The following is a 22,030-nucleotide window of genomic DNA, read 5'->3' as shown; positions in this document are numbered from 1 at the left end:
CCCTCTCGGCGTGGGACCGCTGGACCCCGTGCGGAGGCCCCTCCCGAGACCTACACTTTGGTGTCCTCATGCTCTCCGTACAGCCAGCCGTCCTTCTCCTCGGAGATGAGCAGCGTGATGACATCTCCCTGCGCGAAGCTAAGTAAGGTCTGGTTCGCGCCGGCCGTGTGCGGAAAGATTGTTTTCACTTTCTGCTTTTTTACCCTGTTCAGTCCAGTGGCAACAGAAACCGATCGCTGTAAACTGGGGTCATCTGAAGAACCTGTCAAAAATGAACCGAGCAGTGATGGCTTTTCAAGGAAGGATGATCAGGCAAGTTCAAAGGAGCCAAGCCCAGGAAAGCACCCGCCCCCATCTCTCCAGCACACTCATTCCACTGAGACACCAATCGGATTATATTTCCACACCTCCACCCATGTCTGGATGGACACGGACAGCAAGGGACAGCAGCAGAGCCATGGCCCGAGGCCTCTCAGAGGAGGATCCCTGTGGCTAAAGGCTCTTTTCCAGACCGAGAGGATAAAGTAGTGTAGCCAAGCTTCATCTGCACTGATTCAATCAGGACGGCTCTTAAAGAGGCAACGTTCTCCACCACCAAGCGGCCCACTGCTTTCCTTGCCGCACTCCCCCACAACAAATCACAAGGCCTGTGCCACAAAAAAGAGAGAAACTGGAAATGTAGACGTTCTTGCTGCCATGGCTGCTCACCTGCGAACGTGGCAGGGATGTAGTGAGGGTGAGTCACATGTATTGACCCCTCCTCCTAGGTGCCCGTGGCAGAAGCAGGAACCAGATGGAACCAGATGCGCGCGGCCTGGCTCCATGGCCTAACACTGCACTCCGTCATGTCTCAGCTCAACGCAGGCTGATATCTACCAGCACTACTGCCACCACCGCACAATTGGAATGGAAAAATTTTTTTCCATATTTTTTTTCCACTCAAATTTTGCTAGCCCACTACTTACTATAAAATAATGCAAAATCTCTTTCTGCATCATTCTCGCAAATTCTTAATAAGTACAATGTAAACTTTGCTAGCTCTTCAACATGCCGCATAGTCTACCTCAGCTGTATCGAATTCAATGATTTTCATTTAGCTTTTACCAATAAGAACCAAAGGATCATTTGAACGATTGGGTGGCACACAGCACTGTATATTTTAACTTTATATTATATATAACTTATAGTTCTTCAAAGGCAAATGGCTACAGAGTATCATCTTTCCAGCTGACATTCTGAAAATCCCATCTCTTCCCCAAGAGCTGCACGTGCTGGACAGCCCGTGGGCTCTCGCGAGCAACACACCGTGTGACTGCCACGACTTCACACCCAAGGGGCCCAAGTCCCCCCCAAAAGAGACGGGTCTGGCGCCACGACAGTCTCGAGGTCCTGGGTGCCAAAGACTCTGTGTAGGCAGAGTGGAGCCTAACCAAAGCCACCTGAAATGCCTGCAAACAATAACTGGTCCCAGTCTACTGAAACAGAGTAAACCGGGTTAAGAAATGTAAGCAGTTAGAACCTAAGCCCCCAGAAACCATGAAGTGCTCTGTTAGAGACAATGAAAACACTGATTATAATTTAAACAAAGCTTACTGGTAAGACTGATAACCATTAATTTTGTCATGTGAACTTCTACAGTTTGTTTCATTGAAAAAAAATGAAATTTTAGTCCAATTGCCACAAATACATAACACAGCGTGAGGCTCTGTAGTTATATCCCATTTCTTTTAAAATATAACACCTTTCAATAGGAATGTTCACTGTATGTAAACATCAATCTGTATATAGAATTGGCATGTGTCAAAGCAACGTGTCTTATGGTTTTAGAATAAACCTAGACCCCATCACAAGGTGTGAGTTCCTCCAAGCCAGTGTGGAGGGGGTGCTACCATACATGTGTATTTACCTCTATCTCAAGGCACACTTATCCTAAATATTTAAAAAATTTTAAAGGTACTTTAAAAGAAATCCAACTAAGTATCTTACCTGTTGAATTATTTTTTCTTTCTGAATTCTGTGCAACTGTGGCTGGGTTATTAAACATATCAATCAAAGGGCTGGTTAACGCTCTGGCTGAAGGAGCCGAGGGGATCTTTGGTGAATATTTAGAAAGGGTGTCATAATCTCGCCCAACCTGTGAAAAATTCCTTATTAGTTTAACATTAGTGTAACACAGCAATGGCATTAGACAGATCCCCAGGACTGTTTTGCATTACATGCTTTAAATTCCATTTTTTCCCCCAATTTTTTGTAGGGCAATGCCCCTTTTTGAATTATTTCAAGAACACCATGTCCTTTTTTCCATTTTTGTCTTTTTTTTTTTTTTTAAAGCAGTTACTCCCCATCTTCCCCACCCCTTGAAAAGCACTCATCTCCTTCCTGTCTCTACGGATTTTTAGGCTCCCTTTTAAGTGCTGCTTGGCTAAAGGCATCTACATTTAAAATTATTTTTCCACAGAATTTTGAGTGCATTACTCCATTACTTTCTAACATCTTGTTTTCCAGTATCAGTGGGATTCTCTTTTCTTTATGAGTAATCTATTTTTGCCCTCTCTGAAAGTTTTCAGAATCCTCTCTTTATCGCTAGCATTCTGCCGTCTGTTGAGGTTCTGGTCTTTTCTATTCAGCCAGGATCACCCTGCCTGCTGTGTTAAAGGCCAGTCTACCGCAGTCATCTCTGCCGGACCTCGGTTAGAGCAGGGTGGGGGTAGAAGTGGTGGGAAACAACAGTGTGTACCCGCGGGCTAGCCGTGGCCTAAGAGAGGGAGAGGGTCGATGTCCGGTGTCCGTGCTGCTGGAAGGATGGAGTCACCATTTACTGGACGGGAAAGACTGAGGAGAAGCGGGGTTAGAGTGAGAGAGCCTCAGGTATGTGGTTTTGGACACGCTGAGTGGGAAGATCCCCACTAGACATGCGGGCGGTGAGGCCCCAGGCGGCAGCTGGACGTACCTCCCACGTTTCAACCCAGCTAACATTGATAACCTCTTTGATTTTTTTTTTTTTTTAAATCCTGTTTTTGCACTGTATTTTGGGAGAGTTCTTTGGCTTAAATTCCCAAGCTGATTCATTCTGCTAAGGAGCCCAGCTCTTGTTTTGGGGTGTTTTTGGAGGGGACGAGGGGGAAATGAAAAACTTTTAGAAAAATTTGGAACAGGTACAAAAGTAGAGAAAACAGCACAATAAATCTACATGTACCCAACACCTAGCTTCGACAATTACCAATCCACGGACATTCTCGTTTCCCGTATGCCCCATCCATCTTCCCCCACAACTGGATTATTTTGAAGCGAATCTCAGACATACCATTTTAACTAGAAATAATAATCCTTTTAAATTTCCAAGACAGCTGACTCTTCTCTGTGGTTGTAATAGCCTTTCATCTCTTTTCTCCTCTGCCCTGTTGGCTCTGTTGCCCCCTTTACTCGTCATTCCAGTTTTTACTTTGGTGCGTCTTTTTATGACACTGGTTTCCCCCACCTGTTCGGTGACCGCTGGTTGTCTGTCCATCTTTGTACTGGGTGGCAGTCCCCATTCTTTTTACTGTACATGACAGTCTGTGTCTTCCCCGTGCTCCTGATCGCATGCGATGTGGGGAAGAGGTAAGACACACCCCCAGGAGTGAGCCCCACCCTTCGGTCCACACATGCTGTTTCAGTTCACAGATGAAAGCCCGGGCTGCCTGTGGTTTAGCACAGGTGGGACAAGCGGAGAGACCAAGCAGCCTGGACAGTCTGAACCAGCTCCCCAGCCGACAACACTCAGGACACCCCAGCTTCTTCCCCGCTTCTTGGATCCACTGGCTCTGAACTGACAGCTCCACCCTCTGCAGGAACCTTGCCCTGCACATCTTCCCTGGGGCTGACCTGTCCTTCTATTTCCATTCTCCACACGCTGACCTTGCCTTTCTCGCTCTGGAGACTCCTTCAGTGTTTCTGGTCCATTGTCAGCACCTGCTCTTTATTTTCCCATGCGGTTATGGATCTATTAGGCAGGTTGATGACTGGTCATTAATATCTTTGCTGTCATTTCAGAGGGCTTTATATGGACAGGGAGGGTGGACTGACACATGTGTTCAAACTACCTGCTGGATTTGAATCTCGTCACGTGTTTGTGAAAAAATAATAAAGCCCATATTCAAAGAGCAGTGAACTACGATGCTTGAATTCGTTACCTGGAATACTGGGGTGATTATTTTTTTCCTCAGGTGCCTTATGTAGTGATAAATGGCACCAGAGTTTTGCTAATCTGTGTTCTAAGACACTTTACGCTTCCTTCAATGGGAATAAACTTATAAAGTTGGAATCATTACAATTAAAATCAGTAAAAAAAAATCTCCAAAACAAAGATTACAGTGCTAACACAGTGTGAAACATTTTCACATCTAGTTTCAAATCTGAAGGTAAGGGGATAAAAGGAAAGGCAGGCCCTAGAAGTAGTACAGGAGAACCCGTGATTTCCACTAACAAAGAAGGCCTTGGTCTGTCGTGCAAATATGGCTGAAATCTTATTTAGCAAACATACAACCAAAATCTTGAGGAGACAACCAGCTCTTACCATGCTGCTTCTCTCGATCATGGGTGAAGGCAGAGGCGTTCCAGACATTGGGGTGGAGATTGGGGTCTTAATTTCTTCGATCATATTCATGATTTTCTCTGGTACTTTGGTGGCATCACCACATGTTTCTTGCCACTTAGGCAGTTTGGAATTGATCAATTCTGCAGACTATAAATTCAAAAGAAACAAAACCAAAGACAAATGTGTACTGTTGGAAGGACTGACACAAATTACAAATACTACTAATGTATTCCTGGCTTACCACTGGAAGTATGGGAGCTATGAGTTCAATTCAGTGAGGAGCTTAAGCACCTATGGGGATCTGCTGTGTCTTATTTGCTGAGGATGTAGGCTCCTGTTCTAAAGGAATTTACCACCTCCCTCAGGGTGAATACAGAGTTCAAGACTAATACAAGGATTGTACATGATTCAGAAGAAGTTCAAAAACTAAAAGGGAAGGCGGATCAATCCGTCTTAACCCCCATGTTTCCCCGTGGTCCCAGAACTGCCAATCCCCGCTGTCTTCCTCCCACAAGAAGCACCTCTGACTGAGTGACAGGACCAAGAGTGGACTCTGTTTGTGTGTGTACGTTCGTGTGCCCTAAACACTGTCCTAAGTACTTCATCCTTGTTAATTCACTGCATCTGCCCCACAATCCTAAAGTAGGTACCATTCTCATCCTCATTTCACAGATGAGGAAACTGAGAACTTTGAGAGGCTAAGTAACTGGTTAACACAGCCTTCCGTGGTAGATCCAGGACCCTGAGGTTTCAACTACTGGGACCTCAGGGAAACCGGACTGGCGTGTTAGAGGAGTGAATCAGACCTGCCCTGAGAAGTTCCTCTACGGGGACATAGAGACTAGAAGCAGAGCGTGGTGGGTCTTCAGAGTCGGGGGCAGTGTTGAGGGGAAGCCCTGCCCACAGGCCGGCTGGGGCTCTGGGGCAGGCAGACCATGGGCTTTGCAGAAAAGCTGGATTGCAGAACAGAGAGATGCAGAAGGACAGCGACGAGACCCCTTAGCCCCAGAGGCAGAGGCATCTGTCCTGGTTCCCACAGCCTGGCTCTTCCTCCAACTGGACTCCCAGACTCCCCGGAGCCTTGCCGAGAACCCCTTTTTCCAGGGCGGCAATCTAGTTGGAAAAGGGAAGTAGGGGATCTTTTTTGAAACTATTTTCATAACAACCACACTGTTTTTCATCTAGGCTCTGTGTCCATCAGAAGTGGGCTGGGGGAGTTGGTGTAAATCCTAAGCCCCGCCCCTCACACCACCCTGTCCCCTGCCTGTGACGCAGACACACCGCGGACCAACTACTAAGCCTGCTTCATCCAGGACTGGTATCAGGGAAAGCACAAAAGCGGTTTCAGAGACTTGAAGAGACTTCTGCTAGGGAAAGGAGGAGATCTGGCTTGCGTCACACTAAAAAACGTAATAGGGACTCAAGGTTAAGTGTAAGAAAGACTGTCAACAACTAGAGCTCTCTGGAAATAGGCCATGTTGCCTCACGACACAGCAAGGACCCCATTGCTGGGGGCTGGTGTCACCACAGAGAGCTTCAAGGTTGCTTCTGTGCCCCTCCGGCCCACGACCCTGCCCCAATAGGACAGTGTCACCATGGAAACATTAGTATGTATGCACTGGTGACAAAAGCGATCATCTAATGCAGCATATTTTTCTTTCCTGTAACAACCTGAGACCTTAGGTATTTAGATTTGGTAGCTGAATATTCCTTAAAGTTGCAAAAACTTTATGGAATATGTAACCTGTGATATATGCATACATACAAGTCCAAGTTTTTTTTCCCCCTGAAAAGAGGAAGTTGCGCTATATTCAAGCTCTTACAAAGCTTCTCATATCACGGAGTGCTCTCTAAATTACTTTACTATGAATAACAATGAATATTTGACTTCAGTCAATGCTAGTTCTGGATGCTTACATAAGCCCAATAGAATTCATAATTTAAAAAACAAAAAGAGAGGAAAGGAAATTTAACACAGTTTGTAATGATTCCTGGAAATATAACCTCACAACTGCATGAGCTGAAGGAGAGGGATAAATCCAGTCACGCAGCTGATGCGACCTTGAACAGACACACAACCTGAGGAGGAGTGAAAAAGGAGCCCCGACCAGCTGTCCTAAGGCTGTGAATGGGGTCTGTGGCCTGGGATAGAATTTCCAGCAACACCATCTACATGGACCCCCAAGGTGAGCATCTCAGGCCACCCAGGTGGGCTGGACCTGGGGCCTGCCGGGACTCATGCCGTGGTTCTGGGGAAGGCACTGATGTTGAAGATGCATCAGAAAGAGTCTGAGAAAAGCTGACTCATGGGTGAGAAAAGGAAAAAAGGGCCATTTCTCAGTTATTCAATAAGTATGAATGTGTTACTAAATTAAACATTATAAACAAGCATTTGACCATTTCATCTACATTTCTAAAAGTTTACACATTCAAGTTGGTCAAAAATTATTTCCTTGGGGAATTTCCCTGGTGGTCCAGTGATTAGGAATCCACCTTCCAATGCAGGGGACGTGGGTTCAATCTCTGGTCAGGGAACTAAAATCCCACATACCATGGGACAACTAAACCCACGCGTTCTAGAGCCCGCGCACTGCGATGAAAGATCCCGCATGCCACAGCTAAGATATCCCGTGTGCCACAACTAAGACTCAATGCAGCCAGATAAATAAATAAGTAACTATTATAAAAAATTTATTTCCTTGGAATCTTCTCCCTGGCAAAATAAGCCTTTCGCTTTATACTTGGGCACGCATGGAAGGTGAAGCATTTCAAGGGCATTTAAATATGAATAAAATTAGTCCTCACAACGCAATCTGCCACCACACCCACCTGTAAGTGATACTGATGAATGTGATTTGCGAAGCTGCAGTGTTTGTCAACTAGGAAGCAGAAGCGCCTTTTCTCTTCAAGTATAGCTTCTTTGCAACCATCTGCAATGAATTTCTGGATTTCATTCTGGCGAGAAGTGATGGTTTCTACATACTAGGAAAATAAATAATAATTATACAAGTATGACATGAGGAATCAAATAGCTACACAGCCTGACACTTATCTTCTCCCATCTTTATGCTTGGTTTATTCTGATAATGGAGTAAGTGCTAAATGCAGATAAACATTAGACAAAATGACGTACTTGTAACCTGATCTGAGCAGATGGCAAATTCTCATTAAGATCCCTGACTCATGCTTGGAGAGAAGTTGCCAAAGGCCTTACATTCCACTAGGTAATCTGCACAAAATATTACTTTGTAATCCAGGGATATGATCATGTTTTACTGGAAAATCGTGAGACCAAAAAGTTCAGAACCAGAAAGTTCAAGTTCAAATCCCAGTTCCAAGTGCCAACCATGTGACTTAACCTAAGCCTCACTTTCCCCATCTGTAAAATGGAGATAGTAATGCTTATACTGGGGAGTCCCTGACCCTCCCTGAGTTGGGAGAAAATGCCAATGCTCTTGATTAATTATTAACTTAACTCTGGGGAACTCTGCGGCCTTCAGCTCCTACCAAGTCGAAATGCTTATTTTTAACTTTCAACAGCAGAACAGTGACGGACGAAGTATAGACTGACTGAGGTGAGCACGCTTCCCCGTTAACTGTACAGATCATCAACCCCAAAATAAAGTAGAATAGTGCTGAAAAGTTCACCTCCATCTCCTTGTGTTCATATTTGAGTGCATTTCGTCCTCCTTGACTTTTCCTTCTGATCTTCTTCAATTCTGCTTGAGATTTCTCCAAAGAATCTAATTTATTCCTGTGTTCTGCTTGGTATCTTTTGAGAGTCGCCTGTAAGTTAAACATTGCACTTATTTTTACTGCAGCACCAGGCAGTGTCAGGCTGTTACTCTTGCTGCATTTCCACTGGGCGTGGTGGCAAAAGGCCCACGCTTCGCGCTGCCCTGCCTGGCTGCAGGTATCCCCACTTCACACCACCCCCCTCCGCTCCTTCGACTTCAATGTCCTGTCCTGAAGTTCCCCATTTATATGATGAGCCCCTGACCAGAAGGGCAGCTTCTCGGAGGAAAACAATGTCGTTTCTTTCTTTTATTCCTTTTTTTCCAAGGTTTTTGGACACTGGGTGGCCTGTAAGTGCTTTGGTGAATAAATGAACAATATCAACTCACACACTTCTGACTGTTTTATGACTTAACGATTTCAAGAAACAGAATGAACAAGAGCCATCGCTTCCGGTGATTCTGAGGGCTGTGAAACAGAGTGTTCTGGAGCCTCACAGACCTGGGTTAGAATTCTGGCTTCATCCCTCATTTCCTGTGTGATCTCAGCAATTACTTAATTTTTCTGAAATCCATGCTTACCCTCTAATCTGTACAGTGGGGATATAGTAAGAGTACCTATGTTACAGAGTTTCTGTGGGGATAAAAATCAGACAATGCACGTAAAGGGCTTGGTATTACATCCTCCGGGCCACAGAGCACGTGCACGCAGGGCAGCAGGACGACTTCAGGGTGACCCCCACCGCTTACTGCCGTGCGGGGCTTGTGAAGAAGGGGAGCTTCGGGCGGCCAAGGAAGCAGCTAGTGTGCAGCAGAAAGGCGAGGCAGAAGGAGCAAACTGCTGGAATCGACACTGCCATAGGGCAGCAGGAGAGAGACGCCACGATGGGACCGGGGCCCCAGGGAGCTCCAGACGGCGTCCTCCCACACGGCTCACGTCTGCAAGTGCCGGTTTGTGAAAGCAACAGCTGCTCTAACGCAGATGCAGGTGTCATCCACATATGCATGTTCCTTGAAAACAATGTTTTCCAGAAGTGTATGATTCCCTGCAGGATTTCCCGCTATGCTTTTTAGTAAAGATCCCAAGTGTTAGCACTTGGCCCACTCAGCCCAAAGGGACCTTGTCGGTGTTACGCGGCTGTGTACACACTCGACACTCGACGGCCAGCTCCATCATACCTGCTGCTGCCAAGTCAGCAGTGGGGGAAGTTGTCCTCGAGCTCAGCCATCAGGCAAGTGCAGCCTTCGCGAGAGCTGGGCCCCCGGCCCCGGGCCACCTCCACCTACGGGAGGTGGAGCAGAACTAGGTACTCACGTTCATATATTTTACATCAAGCTCTGTCTTCTTCTCCAGCTCATGGATAATCTCCTTATGGAATTTTCTGAACTGTGAACACAAGGAAATGAAAAATTCAGACCAGGTTTGAGACTTGAAGTGAGATAAAATTTAAAAATAAGTATATTTGGTAAATATAAAAACAGTTCACATACATTTTCATCAAGGCTCTCGTTGAGTTTCTTGTGGATACTCGAAATCTCTATGAGAACGTGGCCTGTGGACAAAACCAGGTACGTAAGGGCAAAAAGCCATTGCGTGGTTTTTGTAAAGATACGAAGGGAAGTAAAGTGGTGGATGAAGCCCAGTCCCTGGCTGCTCCCAGAGCAGGTGGGCACCAGCCCCATGGCACTGGGAACACCGGCTGCGTCCCGACGGCGGGGGTGGGTCAGATGGACACAGCTGACAGCAAACTTACTCCACAACATCGTTCGTCAAAAGCTCGCCAACTTTGTCTTTAAACTCACGTTGTTCTCTCGCCATTTACTCATTCCCTAAGCTGAATCCTATTTATCTGGTTTAATTGTTAAATTCTCTTACAAGAGATTATTTTGGTCATTATAGTACTAACTATAGGAACAAATGACTTATTTTCATCTAATCCTGGGTAATCTGATTATCTGTCAGGCATAAAAGATAGAGGTTATTTTCTCTTCCTCATATTAGTTCTCATATCATTCTGGAAAATCTCAACACCACGGGAAACTGCAGCAGGGACAGTGTTCTGCCTCGCGTCTCCTGGGGCTACACGGTTCTCTGAAATGACTGCGCAGAAGAGAACGTTCCGGGACAAAGGAGTGTTGCTCCAAAAAAGCAGCGAGATGATCACTTGATTTGCAAAGCACATGTCCTGCGGCTCGCGGCAGGGCGCTGCCTCCCCGCTTCTAAAGGTGAACAAGAGCCCCCCTGCCAACTTCTCTACAGGAACTAAATGGGTCTGATACCCAAAAACTGGGAGCGAAAGAGTTATTTGGAACCACCACCAAATCATCCCAAACCACAAAACATGCCGAGCGGACCATCCTACGGTTCGGTGGGCAGATAAAAAGGAGTTCTTTGGGCAAACTGAAAGGCTGTGGATGAGGGAGAATGAAAAGGACGACTATGGTCGACACGGGGGAAGAGGAAAAGATTACTGACTAGACTCTGGCTTCAGCGAGCACCTCTGTGCAAATGACTTTAGTAGGCCCAGTTCTGGAAACACCTGAAGACATCTGACTCTAAGGGGGCAGCCCAGGTTCTCCCCCATCTTCAGACTCAGAAATTCTGCCCGTCCTGAACACGTCCACTTGGATGTCCCACTAGTCACCCCGTATTCGGCAGGCCTACGAGTGAACCCCACCCCGCCCTCATTGTCTCTAATCCCAGCTCTTGGCTGCCAGCCAGCCAGTCATGAGGGGTCGACACCCCGCCTACGCCCAATGACAGACTCATTCCCTCGTGCCATCACTTGGGCACCTCCGGCATGGAACCATGCCTCTTACTCATCCTGCTTCCTTGGGCAACAAATGTGCCAGCCCTCCCCTACCCAGGAGAGAAGGCACGTGGGGATGACGTGAAGTTGATGTTCACTCGATGACCTGTTCTAGAAGAGGTGGGCAGGGGTCTCCCCAGGCCCTCTGCCCCACATGTTTACACCTGCCAGTTGGACCTCTTAGGAGGCACCCTCCTCCTTCAAGCTCTTATTTCTCATGACTCCCAGCTTGTTCTCTTCTGGATCTCCTCCCTCACAGGTGCCAGGGATCTTTCCAAATCTACATGTAAAATGTCACTCCCTCCCATGGGGTCCCAGATAAAACAACTCCTCGGCCTGACCACCATGAGCAGTGTTGCTTAAAATAACCATCGTGGGTGGTGGGGACAGAGAATCTCCTGGAAGGATATAACCATGTTAATAGGTTATAAGTACATGTAAGTCCCTAAGCACCATGTGATTCTAGGAACAACATCTGCTGGATAAGCATAAGAGCGAGGGCAGACACGTCCCCAGCACTGATGGTCCACGTGCCAGGGTATCAAGGTACCCACTCTACACCCTCAGTGACACTGACTCCATTTATCCCATAATTCAGTTCTCCTAAAGCTCAACATGAAACAAATAAACCAGAGTTCTTCACAAAGGAAACCTTTATATGACCAAGAATATAATTACATTAATATGTCATTTCATATATTGAAATAATCTGAGTTACCTTCACATCTATTTTAAACCCATAACTCCGAGTTGGAGATGAAAAATAAACAACAACAACAAAAACCACTTCAATTAATTGAAAATCAAGCACTCTATCCTGGGCAAATCAGATCTACTTAAAAAAGAAAAAGGTCTAAAAATAATTTTGCTTAAATCATTCAGAGTGATTCAGGCTAGTAGCAAAGTATTCACATTTTTTTTTTCATGTTGTCATGAACTTAATTTCTACAACCTTATATAACATGGACCTCTGAGAAGCGTGTCAACAGTATGTGCTTGTGCAGTGCCCTCGGGAACGCCAGCGCTGCTAAAGCCGCCAGCGCTGCTAAAGCCGGCGCTCTGGCCTGAGGGCCCCGGCCACCCGAGCCCCCTCCTCACTCTCCCCCTCCTGTCCACAGTCTCTCCCCGCCCCGCAGGCGCCCAGTGAAAAGGCCCAGTGAAACAGCCCATTCACTCTGCGGGCAGAGACGGAACACCTGACCTTCCCCCCTGTTATTCCTGTCCCTCACAGTTCGTGGAATTTAAATGCCAACCTCATAGCAGCAGCCACTGAGTCCTCAGTCATAAAAAGGATTAAAAAACATCTTTACTGTGCTTTTGCAAGCTGCCAAAAGAGTATCTTGAAACAAAATGAAAACAGCCTTTATGTTCAATCTACAGAAGTTTATTCTTAACATAGCAAGTGTTACTTTATGTCTGAAATGTGGTATCGCACGTTTTACTCTTAGCCCTGTAACCTACTTTTTCATAAATTACATTTGGGAAGAAAAAAAATTTTTGAAACGAGAGGGTGCAGTCGAGAAAGCACGGCCCAGATTCTAATGGAGCAGAACTAAGTAAACGCCTAAACAGGAATCAGAGTGTCGATCCCAGAAATTACAGCATCGTATGTACTGGATCAATCATTTCCTTTTTTCCCTTTTAGGTTCTGAGTTAATATTTTGGGATGAAACTCATAGTAAGTACAGTAATGTAATTCGGTCTGAATAAATTATATTCTTAAATAGCAATATTAAGGGAATTTAAAAATATACAAATTTTTCAAAATCATGAACTTGATACAACTAAAAGTCAATGTCTACCATCAATTTTTCTCTAAAATTCATACAAATAATAGCTCTTCATGGTATCACTCTAATTTTAGGAACTATGAACAAATATGTCCAACATTTTGGACAATACTGTATGAAGATACACATTTAGCCAATAGGCAGTATGGACTTTAAAAGTTAAACAAAAATTAAATATTACTAGTATGAACACAAAGAAAGTTTTCATCTGAAATACAGGTTAGTCATTGGACTATTAATATATTTTCAACTAGCTAATTCTTCATCAATTCACAGTATAAATTTAGAGGAACCAGATGGACACTACTAACAGACGTGAGTAGCACAGAACGTGTAGGCATAAATATTCTTTTTCATTTATATTTGATTGTGGATAATCAGAACATTTATTATTTTCAGATAGCTCACAGAGCAGTGACAGGCACACACTACTTCCTCCGTATGACTTTGAGTAGAATCAGACAATAAAACAACAAGATGGAAGCCAACCCACTACTGGGCTAAAGTTACACTGTATGGATGAAAGGAAAACTGATAGAAAAAATGTCACTGGAAAAAGGATATACTTTTTCTGAGAGTTTTTCAAATACCCAGTGTGATGCAGAGAAAAAATAATGAAAGTAAAAGCAAATTACACATAGATGGGATACGTTAAAAAACACAAGTATGTACTCAGGGTCACCAACACTTAGCAGAGTCGGAGTAGTACCCACCAACATGTGACCCAGCTTGGAGGGCTTTGCCAGCATCTAAGAATAGCTCCCAATGGCTGTTCCCAAGTCCCTGGATGCAGGTGGAGGTGCTCTTCTCTCATCAGTATTGAAATTGTGCAAATAAACAATGTGCACATAGGCACAATGCCAAGTCAGTGACAGGGTGAGCATTTCATCCAGCGTTCCTCCAAAGTCTAGCTTTTGACTTACCCAATCATAGTTCTACAGTTCTAATTAACACCTTGCATGGAGACTATAATTATTCTACCATTGATCATGATTTATCCCATCTGATGAAAACAAGTGAGACAAACTGAAGTTATACAACAGAATTATATAGTGTTCCAAAGTTCTTTCATTGTCAGAAATGAAAGTAAAGTGCCAAGTAACAATTGACTTTGATAAGAAAAGATGCATGGTGAAATCTCCAGGGTAGCCACTAAAAGAATAAAGTTCATATAACTATCAAGCTAACAGAGAGGAGAACAAATAGTCAAAAAGAGGACTAGAGAAGAAATTAACATAGGACAGAGAGTAGAAAGCAAAAGTAATTACACTGGAGGTAAATGGAGTATATAGTTTAATTAAAAGACAGATTGTTAGGATTAAAAAAACAACACCCGGGGCTTCCCTGGTGGCGCAGTGGTTTAGAGTCTACCTGCCGATGCAGGGGACATGGGTTCGTGCCCCGGTCTGGGAAGATCCCACATGCCGTGGAGCGGCTGGGCCTGTGAGCCATGGCTGCTGGGCCTGCGCGTCTGGAGCCTGTGCTCCGCAACAGGAGAGGCCACGACAGTGAGAGGCCCGCGTACCGCAAAAAAAAAAAAACAACACCCCACTATATTCTGCTTACAAGAAACCCACTTAAATACAGAAAGGTTGAGAGTAAAAGGATGGAATCAGATACACGGCAAACACTAACCAAAAGAAAGCTGATGCCGGTACATTAAGACCAAACAAAGAAGACAAAATAGTCAAAGAAGGCAAGAAGCATTATTAGAGATAAAGCAGTCATTTCATAATGGCAAAAGGTTCAATTAATCTGGAAGATAGAAAAATTTTGTATTTGTGTGCATCTCAATGTAGTCTCAATGTTTCTAAACCCAAACTGAATTATAAAAAAGAAACAGATAAATCAATAGCTATCATAGGAGATTTTAATATATCTCTCTTAGTAAACTGATAGAACAAGCAGACAAAAAAATCAGTACAGATATAGACGACTGAATAATGCAATAAATAAACGATCTAGTGAACATATTAATACTATATAATACATATAAAGAATACATTATCTAAAGCAGAAACTAACACACCATTGTAAAGCAATTATACTCCAATAAAGATGTAAAAAAAAAAAAAAAGAATACATTATCTATATACACCCTACATGTAAAGCTTATCCAATAACTTCATTTTAAAGCAAACACAAAATACTAAAAAGGGGGCTTCCCTGGTGGCGCAGTGGTTGAAAGTCCGCCTGCCGATGCAGGGGACATGGGTTCGTGCCCCGGTCCGTGAAGATCCCACATGCCGTGGAGCGGCTGGGCCCGTGAGCCATGGCGGCTGAGCCTGCGCTCCGGAGCCTGTGCTCCACAACGGGAGAGGCCACAACGGTGAAAGGCCCGTGTACCAAAAAAAAAAAAAAAAAAAAAAATACTAAAAAGGAACCACAAGAAAGCCTCCTGGTATTTCAGAAAAACTGAAATTATACTTAGGATGTTCTTTAAATGCACCACAATTAAGCTAGAAATCATTAATAAAAAGGTAACTAGAAAATGTCCATATATTGGAAATGAAACAGACTTCTAAATAACCTGTAAGTCAAAGAAGAGAGCACAATGGAAGTTAAAATGATTTTGAAATGAAATGATAAAAGAAAATACAGCATATAAAACACGTAAGATGCAACTAAAGCTGTGGTTACAGGTAATTTTATAGCCTCAAAATGCATATATTAGAAAAAAATGAGTGAAAAATCAATGCTCTAAGCACCCATTTCAAGAATTTAATGAAATAATACCCAATAATAAAAAGAAATGAACTAGACATAAAAATATGGATGAATTTCAAACACATTATGCTCAATGAAAGCTACGTACTGTATGATTCCATTTATAAAACATTCCAGAAAAGGCAAAACTGACAGTTAGCTGATAAACAAATCTGCTTACCCTATTACCCAGCAATTCTACTCCTAGATATTTTTCCCAAACGAGTGCATTTGTTCACCAAGACATGTACAAGAATGTTCACAGCAGTTTTATTCATCACATCTCCAAGTTAAAAACAACCCAAATATCCATCAACATAAGAATGGATAAATTGTGGAATACTCACTCACACAATGGAGGAGCAGGGAGACCTCAAACTGTATATAAACTCCCCTCAAATCCTTGACTAACACTTAAATTGCACATGCTCAGGGTGAGACTAGGAAATGCAGCAAAAGCAACAGTTGGAAGGTTGGAAAGCTTAGCGGATGTTCTCAGGATACACAGTGTTGGGAATATAGAGTTTGAAATTCAAGGTCTGGTAAACACCACAGGCTTCCCACTGAAACTGAGAAGGGCTATACCTTAGGAATGAGGACTGAGTCACAGGACTACGGGCAAAACCAAAATAGATCCACCAGAAAAAAGTCCAAAATTAAGCCTCCACAAAGTCAGGTGATTCATCAGTAATTAACTGTCTGCTAGAATAAAACTCCACACTCTTAAGAGGAGGGTAACAGAATCCAAAGTCTCTACAATATTTTACCACAATATACAGAATAGGAAAAAAAAAAAAAAAATCAGTAGACAGGGTGAATAGTAAAACTACAAACAAACTCTGAACTCTTTTTCCCAAGAGTTAGTATGGTCATTTTTTGGTATTTAAAATATATTTCATAACTCTAATAATAGTTAAGTTTATTTATAACTTATAACAAACATATTAACATATAAATTTCTAATATAAAATTAAAATTTCTAATAATTCCAAAGCTATTTTAGATGTATTATAGGATCGAAAAAGTGTGTAAATATGTTGATGTTACCGGGAGCCAGGGTTCTCAAACATTTCCAAAATACGTAAGTGTAAGTGCATTTGCTCATTTATTTGTGTATGAATATATGTGTGTATACATATACACACATGTCTATTTTTGTGTATGTACACAATATAAGCTATACACATGTATATATTTCCTAGCTCTGTTGGCTCAAATGACCCAGATGACATCTCAATAGCAATGAGCACACCTAGTACCCAAATCTTGGTTTCTAAAATCATTCCCCACTAAGGGGAAGCAACACTCCTCAGAAAAATGGCTGTGGATTCCACAGCTGAGGCATAAAAGGACAAGATGAGCCCAGAACACACTGTTACGCAAAAGAGTAAGGAAGGGCACAGGAATGAATGAATGAACGAATGAGCAAAAGAGTCAGCTCAAAAGAGCTCCTACAGGCCAAACATGGGACAGTTTGAGCACCAAGATAAGGACAGTAATATATTATAAATCATTGAAAAATTCATAGAATCCATGAGACCACAGCAATAATAAATAGATAAATTTAAAAAGAAAGAAATGAGGGAGAAGGGAGGGCTCTTGCTAAAAGTGGAATGCCAAGTGCCAACTGGTCAGTATGAAGGGAATGTTAGAGCTGCAAAATCATCACAGTAGAGTTTGCAACCATCACAGTAAAGACTGGTTCGGGCAAAAATCATTAATAGGTGTTAAATTTAGGATACAAATGTTGATGAGGAATAAGATATTTACATAGTCTGAAAGTAGCAACAGAAAAAAAAAGCAACTGTACATTGGAGAAATCAGACAACACCTTCACTGGACAGTCAAAAGTAATGCCACAAATGAGAGGCAGGTAACACTGTGTGTCCAAATTGATACTCTGAGCACAAATTGCCTTAGATAGCATTAATATAACCTGAATCTAATCATGAAGACCTGGCATTTGAGAGTTATTATCTTGTGTTCCTGACTATTCATCCCCTTTTAGGGTTTCTGATACAGGGCTATCTCATGCTAGTTCTTTATTGCCAACATTAAATTTATTTGCTTATTGTTGGAGAAGAATAAAATGATTTTATCCTTCTCTGATGGTACATCCAGTACTAGCTGACAAAGGTAAGGAAGAGATGAAGAGGTCTGTTGACAGGAGAAATAACATCAATGTTCTACTTATTTAATAGTAAGACCCCTGAAAACCTTGATTTTAGAAAATAGTAGAAATGGCCAAAGATCTGAAAGTGACAAGTCCTCTGAGCCAAACAAAAGTTGTAACCATAAACCTAAACACCACCCCTGCCCCCGACCCCACCAGAGTGGAGTCTCTTTTAGATACAGAACGAACAGAACTTACTTTTATATAAAAGTCTACAAGAGATTGCCTAAAGGATGTTGGTTTTTCATAATTAGAGGCCAGCAGCTACTGCTGATCTCTTAGTGATAGAGCACAAGATCTATAGGAAGAAGAGCTCATGAAGAAGATGAAAGGCTGGTAAAGGAGTCTGGAAAGGGCCGGGGTACTGTGAAAGCTAAAAGATTGAAGCATCTTCAGAAAGTGGGGTCCTCTGGGCTGTCATCACCCACAGAGAACTCAAGGGACACGAAGACTGGGCAAAGGTCAGAGTCTGCCAGAAGTTACAATGGTGCCAGACAAGCCTCTTAGCTGTGCACACCTGGGAAGTTACTTAACCTCTCTCCAGGTAACCTCACCTGTATGGTGGTAACTAGAATACTTACTTCACAGGCTTGGGGGAGTGTGATACTTTCCTGTGAGTTGAAGAGAAATACTGGCTGATAAGGTGTGTGCGTCCAGACAGAAGTAGCAAATTAGTTCAATAATGCATGATATATGCCAACAGCATGGGGCCCACACTCCTCAACACGCCATTTTCTGGGTGAGTACTTGTTTTCTAGAAATAAAATCCACATACTAGGTTGCCAACTTGTAACTAGTCACCGTGTTTCATTATTTTTTGTTCCTTATACATATACATCTATATATTCTTTAGTATGCTTTATTGTACTATGTTTAAAATGCTTCGGAATAACTCTTAAAACTTACAGAATGAAAGAAACAGACACCGACCTCTCCTAAACTCATCTCCTCCCTCCCCACCCCCGATTCCCAGGGTCCCCAAAGGAAAAACTGTTACTCTCCTATTATCAAACAGAACACAGTTAGAGAATACACTCTGCTTTCCTCCACCTCACAGCCTTTACAGTACTGTAGTTAAACAGTATCTATCAGGATTGATCCATGATGAGAAGAGATACATCTGACCACTGCGGGTTAGAACAAATTGCAAGGGCACTTCTGGTTTTGCTCCAACGTGTAAAAAGCCTGGAAGTCGTCACTCCCTTACTTACAACAAGAAACAAGCTAAACAAACTGAAAAACAACTCTGAGATTCATCGGAGAATTAAGTTCACAGGCGGATGTGGAAAATCAGAGTTTACCAGGAGCAGAGACTGATGCTGGAGCCATGGCTGCCAGGAACCCAAACGGTAACTGAGGATTTGCTGGAGGCTCAGTGTGGACCAGCTTGAGAGTTAAACAACAGGCAGCTCACATTTTCATGAGTTTTATCTGTAGGAGGCATCCTTGCCACCAGGTTTTTATTGTTAGGAATGGAGAAAATTCCTCTGGGGCTTCTGGCAGGGGGAGGGAGAAAAGGACCGTTTTGAAAAATCTGCCCAGAGTTGTTCTGTTCTTGTTCTGTTCTGTGTAAGGAAAGCTAGCCCTCCAGGGAAACACTTTTCCTCAGCTTTATCTGATCTGGGGAAGGACAACTAGGTACCTGCAGCCCCTCTAGCCTTCCTGTCTCAATTAAGGGGAGGGGGAAAAAGGCTAAGAAACTCTTCCGAAGGTCACATCCCAGATACTGTGGCCCACTGTAAAAACCAAAAATACCCAACAAAACAAAACAAAACAATGGAGATTTAAACGTGAGATTATAGAATGGTCCCCCTCTCCAATATTTTACCACCACATCACCCATCAACAGGACTCCGGGATAATAACAGTGGATTACAACTGACACTCCATTTAGAAGGATTTTCAAAAGAAACCCAAAGACAACAGGGGAGACAAAGACACTGGAGAAAGGATAGTCCTTTCAACAAAGGATGCTAAACAACTAGACACCCACTTGCAATGAATCTAGACACTGACCTTATACTTTTCACAAAAAGCAACTCAAAATGGAGCATACACCTAAATGTAAAATGCAAAACTATAAAACTTTTAGAAGATAACACCAGAGAAAATACACATGATTTTGGTTTAGCAATGAGTTTTTAGATATAATGCCAAAAGCATGATCCATGAAAGAAAAAAACTGGTTAAGTTGGACTTCGTTAAAATTACAAACTTGTGCTCTACAAAAAACACTGTTAATAGAATGAAAAGACAAGCCACAGATTGGGAGAAAATATTTGCAACACACATATCTGATAAAGGAAGGACTTGTATCCAAAATACATGTAAAAAATATATAAAGACTGCTTAAAGCTCAACCATAAGAAAACAAACTCAGTTAAAATGTAAGATATACAGATGGCCAATAGGCATATGAAAAGATGATCCATATCATATGATTAGGAAACTGCAAATTAAAACAACAAGATACCACCATACACCTATCAGAATGGCTATAATCCAGAAAACTGACAACACCAAATGCTGAAGTGGAGCAAGAGGAACCCTCATTCATTACGGGTGGGAATGCAAAATGGTACAGTCACTTCTCAAGATAGTCTGGCAATTTCTTACAAAGGTAAACAGTCTTCTTTGATCTAGCAATTGTGCTCCTAGGTGTTTACCCAAATGACTAGAAATATTATACCTGTGGAAAAACCTGTACAGTATATGAATGCCTATAGCAGCTTTATTTATATTGCCAAACCCTGGAAACAACCCAGATGAGTGGACAAACAAACTGTGGTACATCTGTACAACTGAATATTATTCAGGGATTAAAAAGAAACCAGCTATTAAACCATAAAAAGACATGAAGGGAGTTTAAATGTATGTCATTTAGTGGAAGAAGTCAGTCTGAAAAGGCTGCACAGTACACAGTTCCAACTAAATGACATTCTGGAGAAGGCAAAACTACAAAAACAGTAAAAAGATCGGTGACTGCCAAGGACTGGTGGGGGGGTGGCTGTTTATACATTTGTCAACCTCATAGAACCCCAATATAACCTATGATCTTTAGTTAATAGTAATGTACCAATACTGGTTCATCATTTGTAACAAATGCACCACACCAATGCAAGATGTTAAAAACGGGAAATAGTGAGTAGGGGAGAGAGTGTGTGTGAGAACTGTGTGAGATCTATTCAATTTTGTATAAACCTAGAACTGCTCTAAAAACTAAAGTCTATTAATTAAAAATAAATTCACAGCAGTCATCTGGAACCTGCAGTGATTAGGAACCAGCGCCCTGCTTGGAGGAACACACACGTAGTGTCTGAATGTTTCTGGCAGTTACACAAGGAAGAGAACTTGATCTGATTCCGTTACCTTTGTGCCCCCAAGTGCCTGCCTGGAACACACCGGCCTTAAAAGTCTGGTTGTTAATGGATATACTGAACAAACAAATGAAAGGGTGACTGCAGTGAAGCATGGAAGTTCAGTGATAGCCGGAGAAGAAAACCAGCAAAAGCTGGACCTATCAGAAAGTGGCATCTGTAGTGTTTGATTTTATTGGTATAAATATATTGATTACAGAAATGCCTACAGGAAAAGTGACTTTTGCGGAACCCAAATGCCTGGTCCCTAACGTGTGAGCGCTGGGCATCCATCTGCAGCCACAGCAGAGCCGGCTGGCTCCAGGTGGGGCTGTTTCCATCCTCAGGGCTCCAGGAGCAAGTTCCTGTCATCTTTTGTTTCCTATCACCAAGATTTAGTAACACTGAGGTCCAGTCTCAGAGGCTTCTGAGTCACAAACAAGACAATTTTTTTTAAAAAACAACAAGAGACATATTTGTTTATAAAATTTTCATTTTGCCAAGCAAGAAGCTACAATCCCAGACTCTGTGGGTTCATTGCTGGACACCTGGCAACCCGAGTTGTGAGGATTAAGTGCCTAACAAGTGGAATGTGCTAAGAGCAAGACACACACTAGACACTCAGTGTTTGATTCCTTCCAGCTTCCTGATAAAAAGTGGGAGAGGAAGGGAGAGACGAGAGAGAAGGGAGGAAGCTGGTATAAACTACTTATTTTGGAAGTTTGGCAATAGAAGAAAAGTGAATTAAGAAGGTAGCTAGAAAAAGAAACATTAAAACATTTTTTTCTTTTTTAAGAAACATTTTCTTTTTCTAAATAAGGTCTGCAGAAAGAAAAAATGGAAACTAATAAACCACATATGACTGACACACTGAATTAAATTTAA

General features: G+C 42.7%; 1 protein-coding gene across 1 annotated transcript in view; it reads right to left on the bottom strand.

Annotated features, from left to right (window-relative positions):
- BAIAP2L1 (BAR/IMD domain containing adaptor protein 2 like 1) overlaps window positions 1-22,030 on the bottom strand; it is a 94,867-nt gene that overhangs the window by 17,604 nt on the left and 55,233 nt on the right. The window contains 7 exon segments of the mRNA XM_032603898.1: window positions 55-262; window positions 1,987-2,134; window positions 4,556-4,723; window positions 7,406-7,558; window positions 8,225-8,362; window positions 9,626-9,697; window positions 9,802-9,863. Coding sequence (XP_032459789.1) covers window positions 55-262; window positions 1,987-2,134; window positions 4,556-4,723; window positions 7,406-7,558; window positions 8,225-8,362; window positions 9,626-9,697; window positions 9,802-9,863 — 949 coding nt within the window.

Source organism: Phocoena sinus, chromosome 15, assembly GCF_008692025.1.
Source record: "Phocoena sinus isolate mPhoSin1 chromosome 15, mPhoSin1.pri, whole genome shotgun sequence".
Taxonomy (NCBI): domain Eukaryota; kingdom Metazoa; phylum Chordata; class Mammalia; order Artiodactyla; family Phocoenidae; genus Phocoena; species Phocoena sinus.
Note: the sequence above shows the minus strand (reverse complement) of the source record. Positions and strands in the feature narration are given on the sequence as shown.